The sequence below is a fragment of the Tyto alba genome, unplaced genomic scaffold, assembly GCF_018691265.1.
Source record: "Tyto alba isolate M040663 unplaced genomic scaffold, T.alba_DEE_v4.0 Super-Scaffold_18, whole genome shotgun sequence".
Lineage (NCBI taxonomy): Eukaryota > Metazoa > Chordata > Aves > Strigiformes > Tytonidae > Tyto > Tyto alba.
Window position 1 is genome coordinate 30,261,177 of NW_024881280.1, and position 17,000 is coordinate 30,278,176.

Consider the following 17,000-nt stretch of genomic DNA (forward strand, 5'->3'; position numbering starts at 1 on the left):
AGACAAACCTGGAGAAAGAACAAACAGCAGCACTATTTAAGGCTATTTAGATTAGCTTATTTTAAACTGAAAAATCAGACACCAGTAGTTCAGTCTAGTAATATATTTCTGTATCCCTAAGCATTTTATATGCCAAGAAGTGGGCAGAGGAAGTGGAGAGGAAAAAGACCATGTTCATAAAGGCCACAATAATCCTATGTATTAGGGAAAAATACCATTTAAAAATATTACCAAGAATGTAATTACAGTGGCAGAGTGATGTGCAATACTAAAGAAACACTTTTCATCTCAAACAATAGCTGACAATCCAAATGTAGCAGAAAACTGGAATGGATTGTCACCACACAATTTTACAGCAAAGGTATATATACACTACAAAAATAAAGCCATAAGTCCTCCTTCTTCTACAAATAATTATGTTCTATATATAGTAAACAATTTTCCTTGAGAACATGAAGAAATAAGGGTACATACATAATGCAGAAGCCCACAGTAGCCTCCTTTAGTGACTCCTCAGCTAATGTGAGGAAATGCTCTGAACGGTCATCATAGCACCAGTAACCCACTAAGAATGTTGAATATGCAATTTCATCTATACTCATTTGAAATGTAGCAATGCATAAGATAGATACCCTTTGGTACAACATCTGGGTGATCCAACACAGAATAGGCTTTCTAAGAAAGTACCTGTACACGTTTCTTTGCAAGGACATCAAACTACTCAAGTAAGCCTCTTGACAAATCTACTATGAAATAATTAGTACGTTCATTTTCCTTTCAGACATAGAAACAGAACAACAGAGATCAAAAGGGGCACTCGCACAAAGATGATCTGTAACAGTACCTGGGATTTCTGACCTCAAAATCATGCTTTTGAATCTGCCCCATGCTGCCACCTCCAGATGGCAGTTCTACAGGTTCACATGCCTGCAGTCTACTAGACAATGTTTTTAGAAAGAATTAAAATAATGCACTTTATTCCCATTATTTCACAGTATCTTTTGCCTTTTAAAATATTTATGCCCATTGCAAAGTCAAATTTTGAAATAAACTATTCAGTTATCTTATTTGTTCATCTTGACAAAAAATTCACAACCACACTCAAGTTAATGAATCCTGAGATAATGACTCTGTGATAGTTCAAATACCAATAGAATCCAACATATTGTACCTTGCTATGTCCCCTCGATACAGGGATTTGTAGGCCCAGTTTGCAGGGTCTGGTTTCTTGTCTATTCTGAAGGTTTCTGCTGTGAATGCCTGGATATCATCAAGCCAAACAAAGCGATTGCTGGTAAGATTTGATGTTTTCTTATCTAGACTGCAGAAAAGGAAAAGTATATTCTAAGCATTTGTGTGCATATTGCGCATTTACAAAACCCAGGAAACACTACATTTCTGTAGTTCATAATAATTCAATTTACTCAAAGCCATGGTACATGATCCATTATTGCAAAGTCAGTCACACACTCAGAAAGAAACAACTAGAAATACACTAACAGGACTAGCAAAACAAAACACAAACACCCCTTGCACTTCCAAAAACTGGATTTCTGATTATGAAAGGTAATAACCAGATTTAACCAGCTTAGTAAACCATCATCTAAAAACCATATATTACTACTTCTAAAGTTTACTTTTGTCTCAGTAAGATGCTACAATTAAGAAAAAGAAGATAACATAAGAGGATTCTGTTGATTAGGTGTAATTATACCCATGCATTTGATAAAACAGTGTGCATCGAAGTGGTTTATGGATTACAGTTATACAAATCAACTTAAGTAGAAATTGCCACCTGACGCTGAACTGCAGATAACTATGAACTTCCAACCTGAATTTATGTTACAAATATGTAACTTAGTAAATTGATTTTATACGTTTAAGAAGCTTTCTAAAATTTCACAAGACCTATTCCATATAGAGCAATTTTGTGGTTCAGGTTTCAAAACCAGCCCGCTTAAAACTCAATATTCTCTCAGTATCAACAATTTATCAAAAGTAGTAAAAAACAGACACCCTGAAAAAACTTCAGTCCTTTAATTTAGGCAAAGCACTGGCTGGTTGGCCCTGTCTAGCAAAGAGCTGATGAACCAGGTTCCGCATGTGAGTCCATTCCATCCAGCCCAGTCTTCCAGCAAAGACAAGAGTGACTGGGCAGAGCATAATGGTCTTAGCATCCCAATGATTTTTACTGTGCTTCCTCACTGCCAAGTAAGCCTTAGCCACCACAAACCAACACGAGTCTTCGTAAGGGAGGGGATGAGTGCGGCTAGAGGCATCAGACAATACCTCCAGTACCACTGCCATTCCTCCACAGGGAAACAACGTTAAGATCCCTTGGCATAGACACATGCCCAGCAGCCTGTGCTCTCAGCTTCTGGTTAATCTCTCTTGGGAAAGTAGTAAATTGGGGGAAAGTCAAGGACTGCCTGGACTACACCCAACTATAACAGCAATTCCTCAATGTCACCAGATCCTCACTCTGTCCCCAGAAGCAGCTTAAGTGCTGTGAATTAGAGCCAGAGCTGCTAATGCTGAAGAAAAAACAGGAAATAGGGAATCGGAGAGAGGCAAAATAGCTGCTCAAACTAGCAAACATGATGAGAAACAAGGAAATGTGACTTACACAGCTACTTAGATTGGGCCACTTTGAAGGAAATGATCAAAACCCGACAGGCTGAGAAAAGCACCACTGGGTATGCCAAACTTGAATACTCATTGTGTTCACAGAACCTCTTTTACTGCTCAAAGATCATGCTAGTCACTACACACCTATTCTCTTGTTCCATAATAAAAATGACACCTCCACTAATTACACTGCACTTTGTTGCTCCTGGAATTAACAAAAAAGATCTAGCAAAACAATTTCAATCACTCAAATATCCATCTAGATGTACCATGAGCAAGAACTATGAAGCACAGAGCAAAGAGCAATAAATGGCTGGACATAAAAGAAACGTTAAATTGTACAGCAAACTTTGTCTTAAGATGAAAAAATTAAATGCTAACTCTGTGAGGAAGAAGTTATATTACAAGCCAAACACAGCTGTTTATTAAGACTTTTGCAGTAATTAAGAATAGTTTCATGCTATACCTTTCCAAACTCTCTGAAAAGATCCATGAAAGAAAACAAGATGCTTACAAAAACTCAACATGAGCCTCTGCATGTCTTCAAAAATAAATTTCATCACCAACATACCATGATTTGTTCTGCACAACAGTACTTCGTAATATTTTAGTCACAGTTTTTCAGATATGATTAAGTAAGTGGTTCTAGTTCTATTTTCACTGCTTTGAATGTAGGTTTAGTCATCCAGTTTAGAAAAAAATGACCCACTAGTGGTAAAAAATTTAATTCATACAGTTGAAGAGACAACTACAAGAACACAATGAATTACATCTTACATAGTACTAATAAATACTTACTTTGCTGCTGCTTCCTTTTCGTGATTTCTGACACTTCCTTTGGTTTTGTCACTGATGTGCTTAGTGTCCAGGTCCGATTCGCTGCTGCTGGAGTCCCCTTTGGATTTTTTTTTGGTCTTCTTATAGTGGTGATGCTTTTTCTTCTTCTTTTTCCTTTTCTTACTTGACTGTTTCAGACTCTCACCTGTATCACTTTCCCCTGACAACTCTGATCTTGAAGTAGTCCTGCTTGGAAACAAGTATATAAATCTATATATAACTATATAACTGAGTAGTAGAACTGTACAGGAAAATCACGATAAGACAGTTCAGAATTATTCTACTCTTTACCTTTATTCTCCCTGTATTTTTGGAGAAGAGAGTTAGCAGCAACACATATAACTGAAGTGATATAAATCTGCATTAAATAATAACTATGTTTACTTTTTCAGCTGCTGGAATTACTGACAACCAGTCTTCAAGTTTTAATTGTCAAAGGCATTTTGATGTGCAATCTGTACAAATATCCACCTGTTATCATTGTCAAATTACAGAAGATGAATAAACTGATAGAATTTCCTAACTTTGCTAAGTCAACCTAGGTCAAGATAAAAGGATGAAAAATCCTCCAGGGTGACCTGCAAAAGAAAAAAGTCTGAACATTTTTGCCTTGTTTCTTTATGATCTCAGTAAGAAATACCAAAACCATACTTTTAAAATCACTTCCAGATTAAAAATTCAAATCTCACCAAAGAACAATTTTTGATTACTACTGAATTAATGTCATCATATAATATGGTAACAAACACCATATGCAGGAGACAACTGACTTACTGAGAGATCACACAAAGGACAGTTTTGGCAAAACACATGTATATTGTTGTACATGCTACATACACTCCCATATCTGGATACCAATTGTAATAATGGAGGTCTCCTCTAACCCTTAAAGCACAAGCTCTTTTTAAGCAGTTTTTCTGGAATCCTTCAATAAAAGAAAGAAGTGACAAGTCTCAGTATTCCTGATATGCCAATGTAAGAAAATGCAGTGTTTCAGAAGCAAGGTACCTCAAAAAAAAAAAAAAAAAACCTTGCATACTTTATTTAAGAGCACTAAGAAAAAAGAAGCTATGGGAGAACCATTAACAGGCCTTTAAAACAAACATACACACTCTCCAAAACAAAACAAAACAAAAAAAACACCAAACCAAAACCCACCAACTATGTTGGAGTAGTTAGTCTTTATTGAACTAAGAGTGTACACTAGTAACAGGCAAAAAGATCAAACATTTCTCTGTATTCTATTTTTTGACAAATTATTTTTCAAAGATCAACTAAATATGGTGGGTACTATGTCATTCTATCTGAATGGTAACTTGTAAATTCCTTAGTTTTATGCCATTAAAGTCTTGAAAAGATTTGAAGCAATATAAGCAGAATATATGACTGATAAACAGAACAGTGATTGCATTTCAATCACACAAGACATGTAAATGTAAGAAAAGCATACAAACATTTGTATTCAGCTGTGATTGTTATAATAAAAGACATTCTCTAGCATGATCGCCATCAGTCATTGTGAACACAGACACTTGTATCAAATTAGAAGTGACTAAGTTTTTGAACCTGGCAACTGCAACTTTATACCATTAATTATTAAGTGCTAGTTATAGTGGAGATATGCCAAGTATAGCAACTATTATAGTGAAGGCATTAAAACTAGTTCTTCGCAAATGTGGCTGCTTGAAGCTCGTTTTTGTAAAAGAATATAGTCACAGTTCAGTGATCAGCATGTTTTACACAGCCACACAACTTGGTACATATAATATTTAATTAAATTACATCTCCAACTAAATTTTAGAAAGTAAAAAACTCAACTGTGAAATGGCCGACTGAACTAGTTTTCACAGAGAAATCACAAAGATGATGTTTAATCTTTACATTATTTCAAGGGTTGCTTAGGACATTCAAAAGCTAGTGAAGAATCATGATCACCCAGTTTCCTTTCCACTCCAAAAGAACAATGATTTAAATGCAGCTGTGAGAAAAAGAAAATGGGAATGTAATTGCATAAGTATAATTTCTTGTTATTTTAAGTTAAAGGACATGGAAGTATTATTCACACTTTTATATATGACTCAGTTCAGGCCTTTTTAAATACTGAACAGTAGAATGAAAATCAGTCCCAAAAGCTCCTGATTCTGGTCTCACATAACAAAAATATAAGCAGAAGAAAAGAAAGAGACTATTTTAAAATATACTGAAGTATATTCTACCTTATTAGTGGTGATTTATCATGGATGAGATTTGCAACTTCTGTAGTACGCTGATGCAGTAATAGTGCATCTTCTGTAGAAAAGCTTGGGTTACTAAGCCAGTCCAATTCTGCAGGTAAAGAAAAGCGGGAGATCAACACAAATTGGCTTGATGTGCTTTTTAAAGTTGGGGGTTAATCTAGTCAGCAGACAGCCAAATTTGCAGCAAATGTCACTAAGTCATGTGCAATAATTGAGCATATCAGAAAGCAGTTCATGAAATTTCCATTTAGTAGAATACTAGGTTCGAATGAGGTAAAATATTTAGGAGCTGGAATCTTCCACTGACATCCATCTAAGCTTTAAAAAACTCACTATATAACAATACTTAAAAGTTCATACTGAAAGCAGATAATGTTTCATACACTTTATAATAACTTTATATATTTATATATTGTATAAATATGTTATATATGCATAATTATATAAGATCTTCTAATGCATCTTCATGTGGTTTATATATTAGTGATTATTATTCTATACAATATATAATATATTTATATATTTAAAGAATAAAATTGAAAAAATTACAGAAGGGCATAATTAAATGAAAGGTGTAGTTAATGAATGCAATACAACTTACACAAACTTACAAAAATGTACTATACTCACTGTATGGAAAACATTTTTAACAATATTTTATTGATAGGGACACCCATCACTGATACGAAGTGTTTTATACAAGGTCAAAACATGTCACTGGATTCCCAGTTCTCTAACCACCAAAATACCATGAGACTTTTAAATAGTGTGAAAAAAGGCTAATTGATGATAATTTTGATGTATTAGTCAGCATTAAGCATTCTGCATCTAGACCTCAGCCATTTCAGTCATTGGATAAGATCAGATACTGACAGGATACGGAGGAGGAATTTTTTGCAGTAATTTTACTGATATTAAAACTTCTATAACAGAGTAATTTCTAGAGTTCTTTTATGTATGTGAAATTTTCTAACATATCAAACAAATGTTACTTCGCATAAGCACAGAATTTAACAGCAGCCTCTCCAGTGCCAGAACACAGAAGATAAAAAGGAACAAATCTGGTCTCCCTGCCTGTTCTCCATGCTCTTTATAACCATTTTTGCCTCGGTGTTCCTCCTGTCATGCTTCTGTCTTTGTGCTTTTCACTACACTGACCTCTAATCCTTAAATAGTATGAACTCATTGTCTGCCAAGCTATACATCTCCCCTCCTTCTAAAGTATTTCTTTCAGAAATAGCTCTTCATACCAAAACTCTTTCTTCTGTCTCTTGTCCCTGAACTGTTGTCCACAAAAGGATTTAAAATGGAGCAGGCTGCAAAACAGTTTGTTAGTAAGTTAAACTCACCAAGAAGTACATACAATCAAGCAAAGCTCCAGTACGTGCTTCCCAAGACATCGTCCCTGCTACCAAAGACCAAAGGCCCCTTGGGGAGGGCCGCCTTCCCTGGTTCCTATTAACCTCCACCTCTGTGCAGAGAACCCACAACTCATGGCACTGTCAGGACCAAAACACAATTCCCACGAGCTCCCCACCAACACACAGCAGAACACTGCCACACACCACTTCCCAGCTCACCAAAATGTAGGATGGAGACTGAAAAATAAAAATTCAGCTGTGTAATACATATGTGTATTATTGTGACCTTGTGCTTGGCAATCAGAATCACCAAACATAAGGCAAATGCACTACCTTCCTTTGTTGCAAATCAACAAGAGATTTTTTTTTTCCCCTTTCAGGAAAATACTTAATGTACGTTAATGTAAAATTAGAATAAAAATTGAAACCTTAAAACCGTGATCCTTACTTGCCTATTTAAAATATGATAAAAATCTACTGTTTAATTTCAATTAAGCTACCCTGGCACCAACACCTTCATTTTAAGGATGTGTCTATGATTCTAAAACTGTAAATCTACCACAAAGCGTTCTTCCAAAAACCTTTGGTGAGCATAAAGGAGAAAGATTTATGCTGGATAATATCCAAGCAACATTTCACTTGCCTATCAAAATAATTATTCGCCCTGCTGGGGAATAAAGTGTTATGCAACAATAAGTTAATTTCTTATTTTGATCCTGTAAGAGATGTATTAAGAACCAACCTAAAATCAGAACTACTTCTTAGAAGAACAGTATTTAGTATTTCCCATTAAATACCAAAATGCTTCTCATGGATAGTTCTGTAGCCATTACATAATTAAAACACACAGAAGTTAGATAAATTCATACACCTAATAACTGCATAATCAAATTGGAGTTAATAATTCAATATATGTCACACTGTATATCAAGAGACGCTTTATACATGAGATTTTTGAGGTGTATTTATTAAATGCGATATTGATTTTTAAAATTATTATCTTCCTTATATTATTTCTGCTCATTTTGGTAATGAAGACAGGGTATAAAGGAACACAGGAGCAAACTTCAGTCCTACAGTGTGTTTCCACTGGTCACGCTCTGGTCTTCCTTAAACAGAGACAAATTGAGAAAAAGTACAATGGTCCAGATCACTCCAGATTTCAGTAAATGCAACTAAACTGTGCATAAAGTCTTTTATTTATTTACAGAAATAAAGATGACACTTAATTCCCTTAAAAAAAAAAAAATAAATCCATCTTTGTTTTGATTTTCATTATATTACCCAGATCCACCTAGCAAAACAGAAAAATTTACTGGTCGGCAGAATCTTTAGTGTAAAGGTGTATCACAAAACAGCACAAAACTGTAACTTATTAGCCAGACAGTTCTTCCTAAAATTATTATATCTGTTAAATAAGATATAAAAAAACTTACCTAATTTGTCTTTGGCCAGCTCTCCAATAACATACCTCAGGCACAGAGATACTCTCTGTAGCCTTTGAGCTTCTTTTCTTTTTAATAAATTATTGTTTCCCTTCATAATGTGTAATAAATAATTTACTAATATTATTTTTTGGTAGAAATAAATTTATTGTAAGGTAGTTCTGCATTGATTTGAATTAAGAATCATGGTTCAAAGATCACCTGAAATATATTAATACTAAAACTCATGACACTTAATAAAACACTGGGTTACATTTTTTTAAAAAGTAAGCTCAAAGGCAGAATGAAGTTAAATAATTTGCCTTCAGTCACATAGAGTTGGTGATGACAAAACTCAGTATTCAAGACTTACAATATTCAGACCATTAGGAAAAAAGTTCAAGATGTTTAACTTTTAAAATCTGATCTAAGATCTTTTTAAATGCTGTACGCATCAAAACAGGCTTTTCATTGATTTCAAGAGTATATTATCAGGTCCTCCAAAGATTAATGCATTTCCTAATATTATTCATCATTGTAAACGCTTTAGATAAAGACCAGTCCAAACTAGGGAAAAAAAAAAAGAAGTTTGCATACAACAATAAGTATGTTAAATTTTATAACCTCAAGCCTTATGGCACTACAGTGCTAAGTGACTTCCAAATGGAGATACAGATCCATAGCAGCACTAAGAGCTTCATCCTTAAAAACTGAGAAATAGAAGGCAACTGATACATTTCTTTTTAAAATGGCATTATCGATCACATTGACAAAATGAACACACAAGAAAATAAACAATGAAAGTAGTAATGCTCCGGCTGTTTTAGAAGACACAGGGCTAACCAACCATACAAATTTCCCTTAGGCACAAAGCACATTTTAAACAAAAGAGGCTACACCTGGTCTAGCAGAAGAGTGGAAAGCAGTTATCTTTATATTTCTCTGTTTAAAAGGCTGTTCCAAGTCCAGAACCACATTCTTGCATAAAAAGAGTTGGCAAAATTTTCATTCCCCTCCTCCTCCCAACAAATTAATCCTGCAGCTCACATAAGGATGCAGCCTGGATTTCTGAGTTGTGTCCTCCATCCTTTACACTCCCCACCACTGCCACTGCTTCAGGAATTATCTGGGTTCTCTAGACCCTCCTACAGTACTCTGCCACATCCCTGATTTACTGGCTGGGCAAGAGGGAGCCTGTACTGCATCAGACTGTGATCTCCAAAGATGTTTATTTGTTGGCTGATGTACAGATGCTCATTGTTAAGTCCATCTATCCTTGTAACAGTTCAATTCACGTTACAGCCTCTCTCGCAGCAGTGGCACTTTATCTAGATTTATCTTTCCTAAGCAAATGTAGATTTTCACAGACCCCCTCTACTTTTACCTCATTTCTCTCTCCCACCAAACAAATTTGACTGAGAGGATTAAAACTCCTGGGGAGGAAGAGAGAGATACTGAGGAAGTAGGCTGTCAGACAGATGCACAGCAAGCATGCAGGAGATCCATTTCCATAGGAAATTTGCCTTAAATATATCAAAATAATGTCTATTATCACCATTAACTATTAGAAATTAACTTCCCAGACGTCATTTTGACTTAACTTTACCTGAAATTATGGTATTCCCTTACAGATGTGAAGTCACCCGCCAACTTGGTATAATATGATTACAACAGTGAGCACAAGCTGAATAAGATTTTTCATATTTTAGATTATTGTTTTAGGGCCTCCAAGGAAAACTCACCTTGAGAAATGGAGTCATAAACACTGATCCCCTGACTGTGCCTGTAGCTTGGTTCTACCTCAGCAGATGAGATCAAATCGCATTTTTAAAACATTGAAGAATCACACTGCAAGAACCAAGCCCTGTAGCACAGTCTATACGCCTCTGTGGATATACCAGGGAAATGTTTAGAATTCTCCAACTACAGTATTTTCTGAACAATGTAATCAAACTGACTTAATAGTCTGTAAAGAACTGAACAATTTTTTCCATTACACAACATGAAAGTCCAAGCCTCCTTATAAATAATATTCAGTGAATGAATTAGCTGGATACAAGCATTTCAAACATCAAAATGCATTCCAAACTTTATAACTCTACCTTTTTAATTGTTTGCTATTTTTTCTTGACAGATATCTAAAAAGTTCATCATTTTTGCAGACCAGATTAACGTTCTTAAAGAGTATAAAGATGATGTAAAAGGCTTCTTTTGTGATAATATGCATGCACTTGTTACTGTTCTACTCTACCATCCACATTTATGAGCACAACAGTAGAAGCAATCCAATGGCATTCTTTTTATACCTTTCTAAGCAAAAAAAAAAAAAAAAAAAAAAAACATAAAATTTACAGTGCATGTCTACAAAGATAGTTTTTAAGAGTTATGCAAAGCCTTTTGTTGGCTCTTAGAATCCTGAAAATCTGCTTGCAGCAAAAATCACTGTATCGGCTTACCTATGTAATAGTTCAGATTCTACATAATGCTGTACATAATGCTTACTACTGTCATTAGGGTTAATTATTACCACTGCTCTGTTCATAGCTACTGATAAATTTGTAATTTATCTTCTACCAAAAACTAATTAAGCTTGACAACATAATTGTAAGAAACCATACACAAAATTACTTTGCACTCTAGAGGTTGCTGCAACTCAGCAATCTAGCAGGATAGGAAGAGTGTAGAGCAATACTTCTGTTTGAGACAGCACTTATATTTACAAATGGTTTAGGAAGGTTTGTAAGAATATGAGGCAGAGGTGGTCAGAGCAATGAAATATGGATGGCATATTTACATTATTACCTCAGATTTTACAGTAAAACTATGAAACAGTCCTAGACGACTGCAAAAGACACCTCAGTTTTGCATATCATCTTAAATACAACATACTCTGTGATCTCTGTATTATGACAGACTTTGGCTTCACATCAGCTCTGATGAGAGTCATCTATCAGAGAGATACCAAAGTTGCTTGTCAAGTTCTCTCAAGCTAAACGTGTGAAATTTGATACAGGCCACCATAAACCTGGTTCTAAGTTAATACTTAATTTTTGTAACTTACACTGAAATGTGGTCATTAAAAACAAAGTACAGTATTGGCTAAAACGTAAACCAAACAAATTATGTTCCTCAAAGTGTTGTCAGTAATTCTCATACAAAAAAATTCCAGTAGACCAAAATGGAACTCATAAACAGTGCTAATAACTGAAATCTAGATCCAAAAATAAGTCTTAACATCTTTTTCTGTGTAATTTGATTTTCCAGACAGGTGGTCTGCAGTGACACAGACGAGGCATAACAAACCTAAAAGCTAAATTCCCAGTTTTAAAACATAAATAAGGTCTTAGTACTAGAGAATTTTACTGTACCTCTGCCTGGCAGAGCAGATCCTCTCTTCCTAGAAGCTGTGATTTGGAGTCTTATTACGTTCACTACTCACAGCAACAAGTGTTATTACCAGAAAGGCTCCTAAATGTAGCTAGAACATCTCTGTATTGGCAGACCAAGTATCAACAGCTGCAACGCCATCAGGGTGTAATGCAGAACTGGTTACAAACTAACCCCAGCCTGCATTGCTAAAAGCTTCAATAACTCACCATACTGACTGGGACAAATAGACAAAAAATTTAGCTTAGGTAAATATTCTCTTAGTGTTTCCCCTTGCTGTGGTGTCTAAAGGATGGGCAGGTTCAAGGGTGGTGGAAGCTGGCAAGAAAAAACACATAGTTCAAAACATCTTCTGGCAGAATTACTAAATGTTGTGCATACTTAAGAGTTTGGTAATACGTGCCAGGGTTCTTTACTTGTTTAATAGAAGTATAACTTGCTAGACAGCAACCATGACAGTCAAAATGATAAACCGAATCATAATCTCACTCATGACCTTCCAAAAATTATCCATTACAACTCAAATTTGGCTTAATAAGCAAGAAATGATCAAACTTTTTAAGTTATCCAAGGCTAGCGGTAAAAATAAAACAAACCAACACCTAATTTTCTGCATAAAGCAAACATTCTCCACCGCACACAGAGTTATGTAAACGTATTTTTCAGAGATCAGTATTTCTGCAGCCATGCATCCAGCACACAGCTGGAAGCAAATCTGAACACACCTGAGAACCCGGCACCCTTTTTACGGGACTATCCCTATTCCGGGTTCTGCCCCAAGTTACCTCACGGGAAGTAACTTTATTGGCGGTACGGTAACTTCACTCCAACCGACAGCACCGCCCTGCGCGGGAGGGAGGAGCCCGGGCAGCGGGGCGCGCTCCCCTCAGCAGCGGGCCGGGCCCGGCCCCACCGCCGCGCTCCCAGGCCTCCAGAGGCGCCGGCCGCAGCCCGCCGCCGGGGTCCCGGGCCCCCGCGGCAGCACCGCCCACACCGCAGCTCCGTGACGGGGGCGGAGCGCCCCTTGTCCGCAACGCGGGCACGCAGGGGCGGACCAGGCTACCCCGGCGGAGGGCGGGCGGGCTGGCGGCTGGAGCTAGCCCGGCGCGGGGCGCCGAGGGGCCGGCACGGTGTAGAAGGCTCGGTGTGGCGGCGAGTGGAAGCAGGAAGGGCTTCCCGAGGGCCGGGCCGCGGAGGGCTGCTGGAAGGAAGAGGGTCCTCCCAGGACTTTACCTTTCCTGGAGCCTTCGCTGCTGCCGGTTGGGGGTTCCCCGCTCTCGGCGGCACCGGCAAAAGCCGGGAACAGCGCCATGGCCCCGCTTGCCGCCACTACTATTTGCCCGAACTGCCCCGCAGAGCGGCGGGGCAAGATGGCAGCGCGGCGCCGAGCATGCTGGGATATGTAGTTCGTCCGCCCGACCTCCTAAAATGGCGGCGGGTTCCGGGAGGCTGCTGAGGGTAGAAAGGTTTAGTGCTGGGGTTCTTCCGCGTGTCTTGCGCCTTCCGCCCCCGTCACTAAAAGGACTGGAGGGGGGAGCTGCTGGGGGCAGAGGGGGTGATGGGTTTTCCAGAGCCAGCCTTTTCTTCCCCACCACTCGTGCCTTCCCTCGTGGGGTTCACTGGCATGGAGCACCCGGGCAATGGCTCCTCGAGGCTGGAATGCTCAGCCGTGGAAAAGAGAATGTTGTAAGAAGCCACGCTTCCTTTCTGTTAGTACCCACCGTATATTTGAAGGCCCATCTCGGCAGACAGCCCATCTCAAACACCTGTAGCAAGGGCTTGGGGAAGAAATAGCCTCCTACAGTCAATCCTTCATAAGCCTCCTGACAAGGGATTCTCCCATCATGATTGATGGCATCCATGAGCCTGCCCTCCATAAAAGAACTGGAAAAATAATTTTTTTATGCTTTGTGCCTTCTTGGGCAGGTTGTTCTACTTTTTAATTACATATTGTCTGTAACAGTATTTCCTTTTTGTCTCAAGCACAGTGCCTGATTCTTGAATTGTGAGGAAAAATAAGCATCCCTATTTACTTTCTCTGCAAAATTTTACACACTGTTAAGATGCTTCACTGCAGTATTCTCCTTTCTGGACTGAAAATCTGCCTTTTTTTCTTCATACATTAAAGCCATTCCATAATGTTCTCCTTGTTGAATTTCTTTAGTTTTTCTAACTCCTACACAACCAGAATTTCATGTACTGATAAAGCTATAGGTGTACAGTGGGTTTAGGGGTTGTATGGAATTGTAATGACTGGTTTGTTTTCTGCTCCTTTCCCAACACCTTCTGATCATTCTGTTTGGCTTTTGGCCTCTCCTGAGCTACAGTGTCTCTTGAGAGCCCATTCCTGATTGGCAATAATAATAGGTAACTATTGTATATAGCTGTTAAGGTTAGCTTCCCTATACACACCACTCTGCACTTAACGAGCTAATTTTTTTAGGTCATTTTATAATTTATTTCTGAAATACCTCAGTGGCCTTTCTCAGTCAGCTTTCCAGTTGATTCTCCAGAATACTTTTGCACTATCTTCAGACTTTGTCAACTACGTTCACTGCCATTTGCAGCCTTTTTGTAGATGTTGAACAGTCAGATCCCAAGGAATCCTACTGGTGACTTCTTCCTTTAGAAAACTATAAAACAATTTCTTAATCCTTGTTTCCTACCTTTAATTTATTATTAATCTATGAAATGGTATTGTTTTTTATCAACAGGGGAGAAGAATATAAGTATAGAGAGAAGACAATTCAGAACAAAATAGTGGTCATGGATGCCGATAGTCTGGAAGTCACAAAATGAGTGGGGCCTGATTGCCAACTTGGAAAGGATGGGCTTTAAAACATATGCTCACGTACTGATGTGGAGCAATGTTTTTGTTCAAGTCTGTTTACATCTATCAAGTTTTGTGGTAAAACATTAGAATGTGGAAAATGCAGTACGTGATATATAGAAATGTGTATCTGCCCAGAACTGATACAGAAGATAGGGAAAAAGAAATCTCAAAGAAGCACACTACGAATTTGTGACCAAATTCTGAAGACACGATTTAAAAATAATTATGTTGTCACATTCACTTTTTACCCTTTATCCCCAGAAGAAAAAACCTATGTAATTATGCTACATGAACAAGCATTTGTCTTTCTATCTACCTGGCATAATTTCTCCCACTAGTTTCAGAACTCGTGACCAATTTCAACCAAATTTAACAGGAGGTTACAGGTTATTACGTTACTGCAAATTACATGAAAACAGGTGGCAATGCTGAGCAGGATTTTCAGTGGGAGAAAAACTCCAGTATGGATGCAGTTCCTATTGGGAGTCTAACCTGCTAGGAAAGTTGAGTCACAACTCTCCTGCTCATGGAAATATTTGTTGTAATCTTATTTGGATAGTTATTGAAATTTTTATATGCATTTATTCTGCATACCTCAGTACTGGGAAAACTACCACCTATCTACAGAAAACTAAATATTTACCTATCCTTTTATGAACCAGACTCAAAGCCCTTTCAAGATAGTAATGCTCTAGATGCAAGATAAACTAAGCAGATTTCACAATGAAACCATTCAGTTTATTTGCTGAATGTCATTATTCTCATTGCCTCTCAGCTGTTCATAGTGATGGTAGCTAACAATTTCTCAACAAAGAGCATACAGAAAATGTGGTTTTTGAGAGTATAGCAAATGACCAGAGTTTATAAGAATCTTAAATACAGATTTATGCCCTGTGTCCCTGGAAAGTAGCCTCAATTATAGATAAAGAGAGTGATAAATTAATAAAGGCTGTTGGTATTGTTGCTATACATATATTACTGTAACATAAAAAAAAAAAAACCTAACCATATTTAACACTAACACATAAATGCAGGCAATATTTCCTGTTATCACAAGTGGAAGTTAAACTTGTGTGAATGTTGCTTTTGGATTATTTCATTGATTTGTACAAGTAGTTCCTATTTATCATTAGCAGAAATTGGCTATGTAGTAAAATTTTCTACATTGACATTTCCTTGACTGGGTGAGCAATGCCCATTCTGATGAAATGTAGTTTTCTGCAATGTATTTAGCCCCGCATCTAACAAGTTTTATTTTGCAGCTTTTGTCTTAAAAGTCTGCAAAATGCATTTTAATGTTATATGAATACTTTACTAAGCCTTTACAGGCAAAAAGTACTATTACAAATAAATTGTTCGCCTCAACTCAGTTGAGCCAAGCATTTTCTTAGGACTTAGTGAAGAACCTGACCAAAACACCTCTTGATGTCTAAAATAAAGTTACCTGAAACACTCAGCATTGTTTTTTCAGTTCTATCCTAATAACAGCAAACCATCAAGCCTTTTACAATATGGACAAAAACACAGCAGCTGTATGAAACAAGAGTTACATGTTAATAAGAAGGAATGAACTAACTAGAGAAACTAACAAGTTCTTTACTTAAGAACACTCTGGTCTGCTTTTTACATTGTATGTACCTATTTAACACACTAAAGTCTGGTATAGTTTATATTTTTTATTCATAATCCATTTTAAGGATTTTTATTCTTTGGTAAAGATTTTTCTTCATTGGAAGGCCTACAGTGAATAATGTACTGAACTGCCTAAGCAGATGTGAGAGTTTTCAGTAGATTTGAGACTTCAGTTCTGTTGTATATTTTGACAGAAATCATAACATTATATTTAGGGATGAAAAACCCTCTCATCAGGTCCATAACATTTTCCTTATTACAATAAAATTGTAGTAGATATTTGAGAATCTGACTTTTGTGAAATGCATGCCATATGAAGCAGTAATTCGGGGCCTCTCTCCAGGGCCTTAAAAGCCATAGCAAGACTGTTTCTTGACCTCACACATTCACAATTTGCTCTGTCATGTGCTCCACCTCCTAACTTTACAGCCTGTGATATCATGCCTCTAATATCTTTCATATTTTCTGTTGCTTCTTCACACTTTCTGCTTCCTCTGTAGTAAATCCTATAGTTAGTTCTTCCTTCCACTCTGAGGATCAAGGAGCTCCTGCGAGGAGTAGGTTCATCTCTCTCCAAGATATCAAGAGGCTCTTTACAAAGGAGGGTTCTCATGCAAAAACTTGCAGAACAAGCCTTATAGCACTACAAACTGTAATTTAA

At 37.3% G+C, this 17,000-nt stretch overlaps 1 protein-coding gene across 2 annotated transcripts in view; it reads right to left on the reverse strand.

Annotated features, from left to right (window-relative positions):
* The window catches only part of NRDE2 (NRDE-2, necessary for RNA interference, domain containing), a 34,298-nt gene extending 21,059 nt beyond the window's left edge, over positions 1-13,239 (reverse strand). For both annotated transcript variants that reach the window (XM_033010493.2, XM_033010492.2), the window contains exons 1-4: positions 13,108-13,239; positions 5,682-5,790; positions 3,427-3,651; positions 1,172-1,321 (exon numbers count right to left, since the gene is read on the reverse strand). In XM_033010493.2, the coding sequence (XP_032866384.2) occupies positions 1,172-1,321; positions 3,427-3,651; positions 5,682-5,790; positions 13,108-13,186 (563 nt within the window). In that variant the 5' untranslated portion in view covers positions 13,187-13,239. The remainder of the gene's footprint in view (positions 1-1,171; positions 1,322-3,426; positions 3,652-5,681; positions 5,791-13,107) is intronic.
* Positions 13,240-17,000: the final 3,761 nt, after the last annotated feature.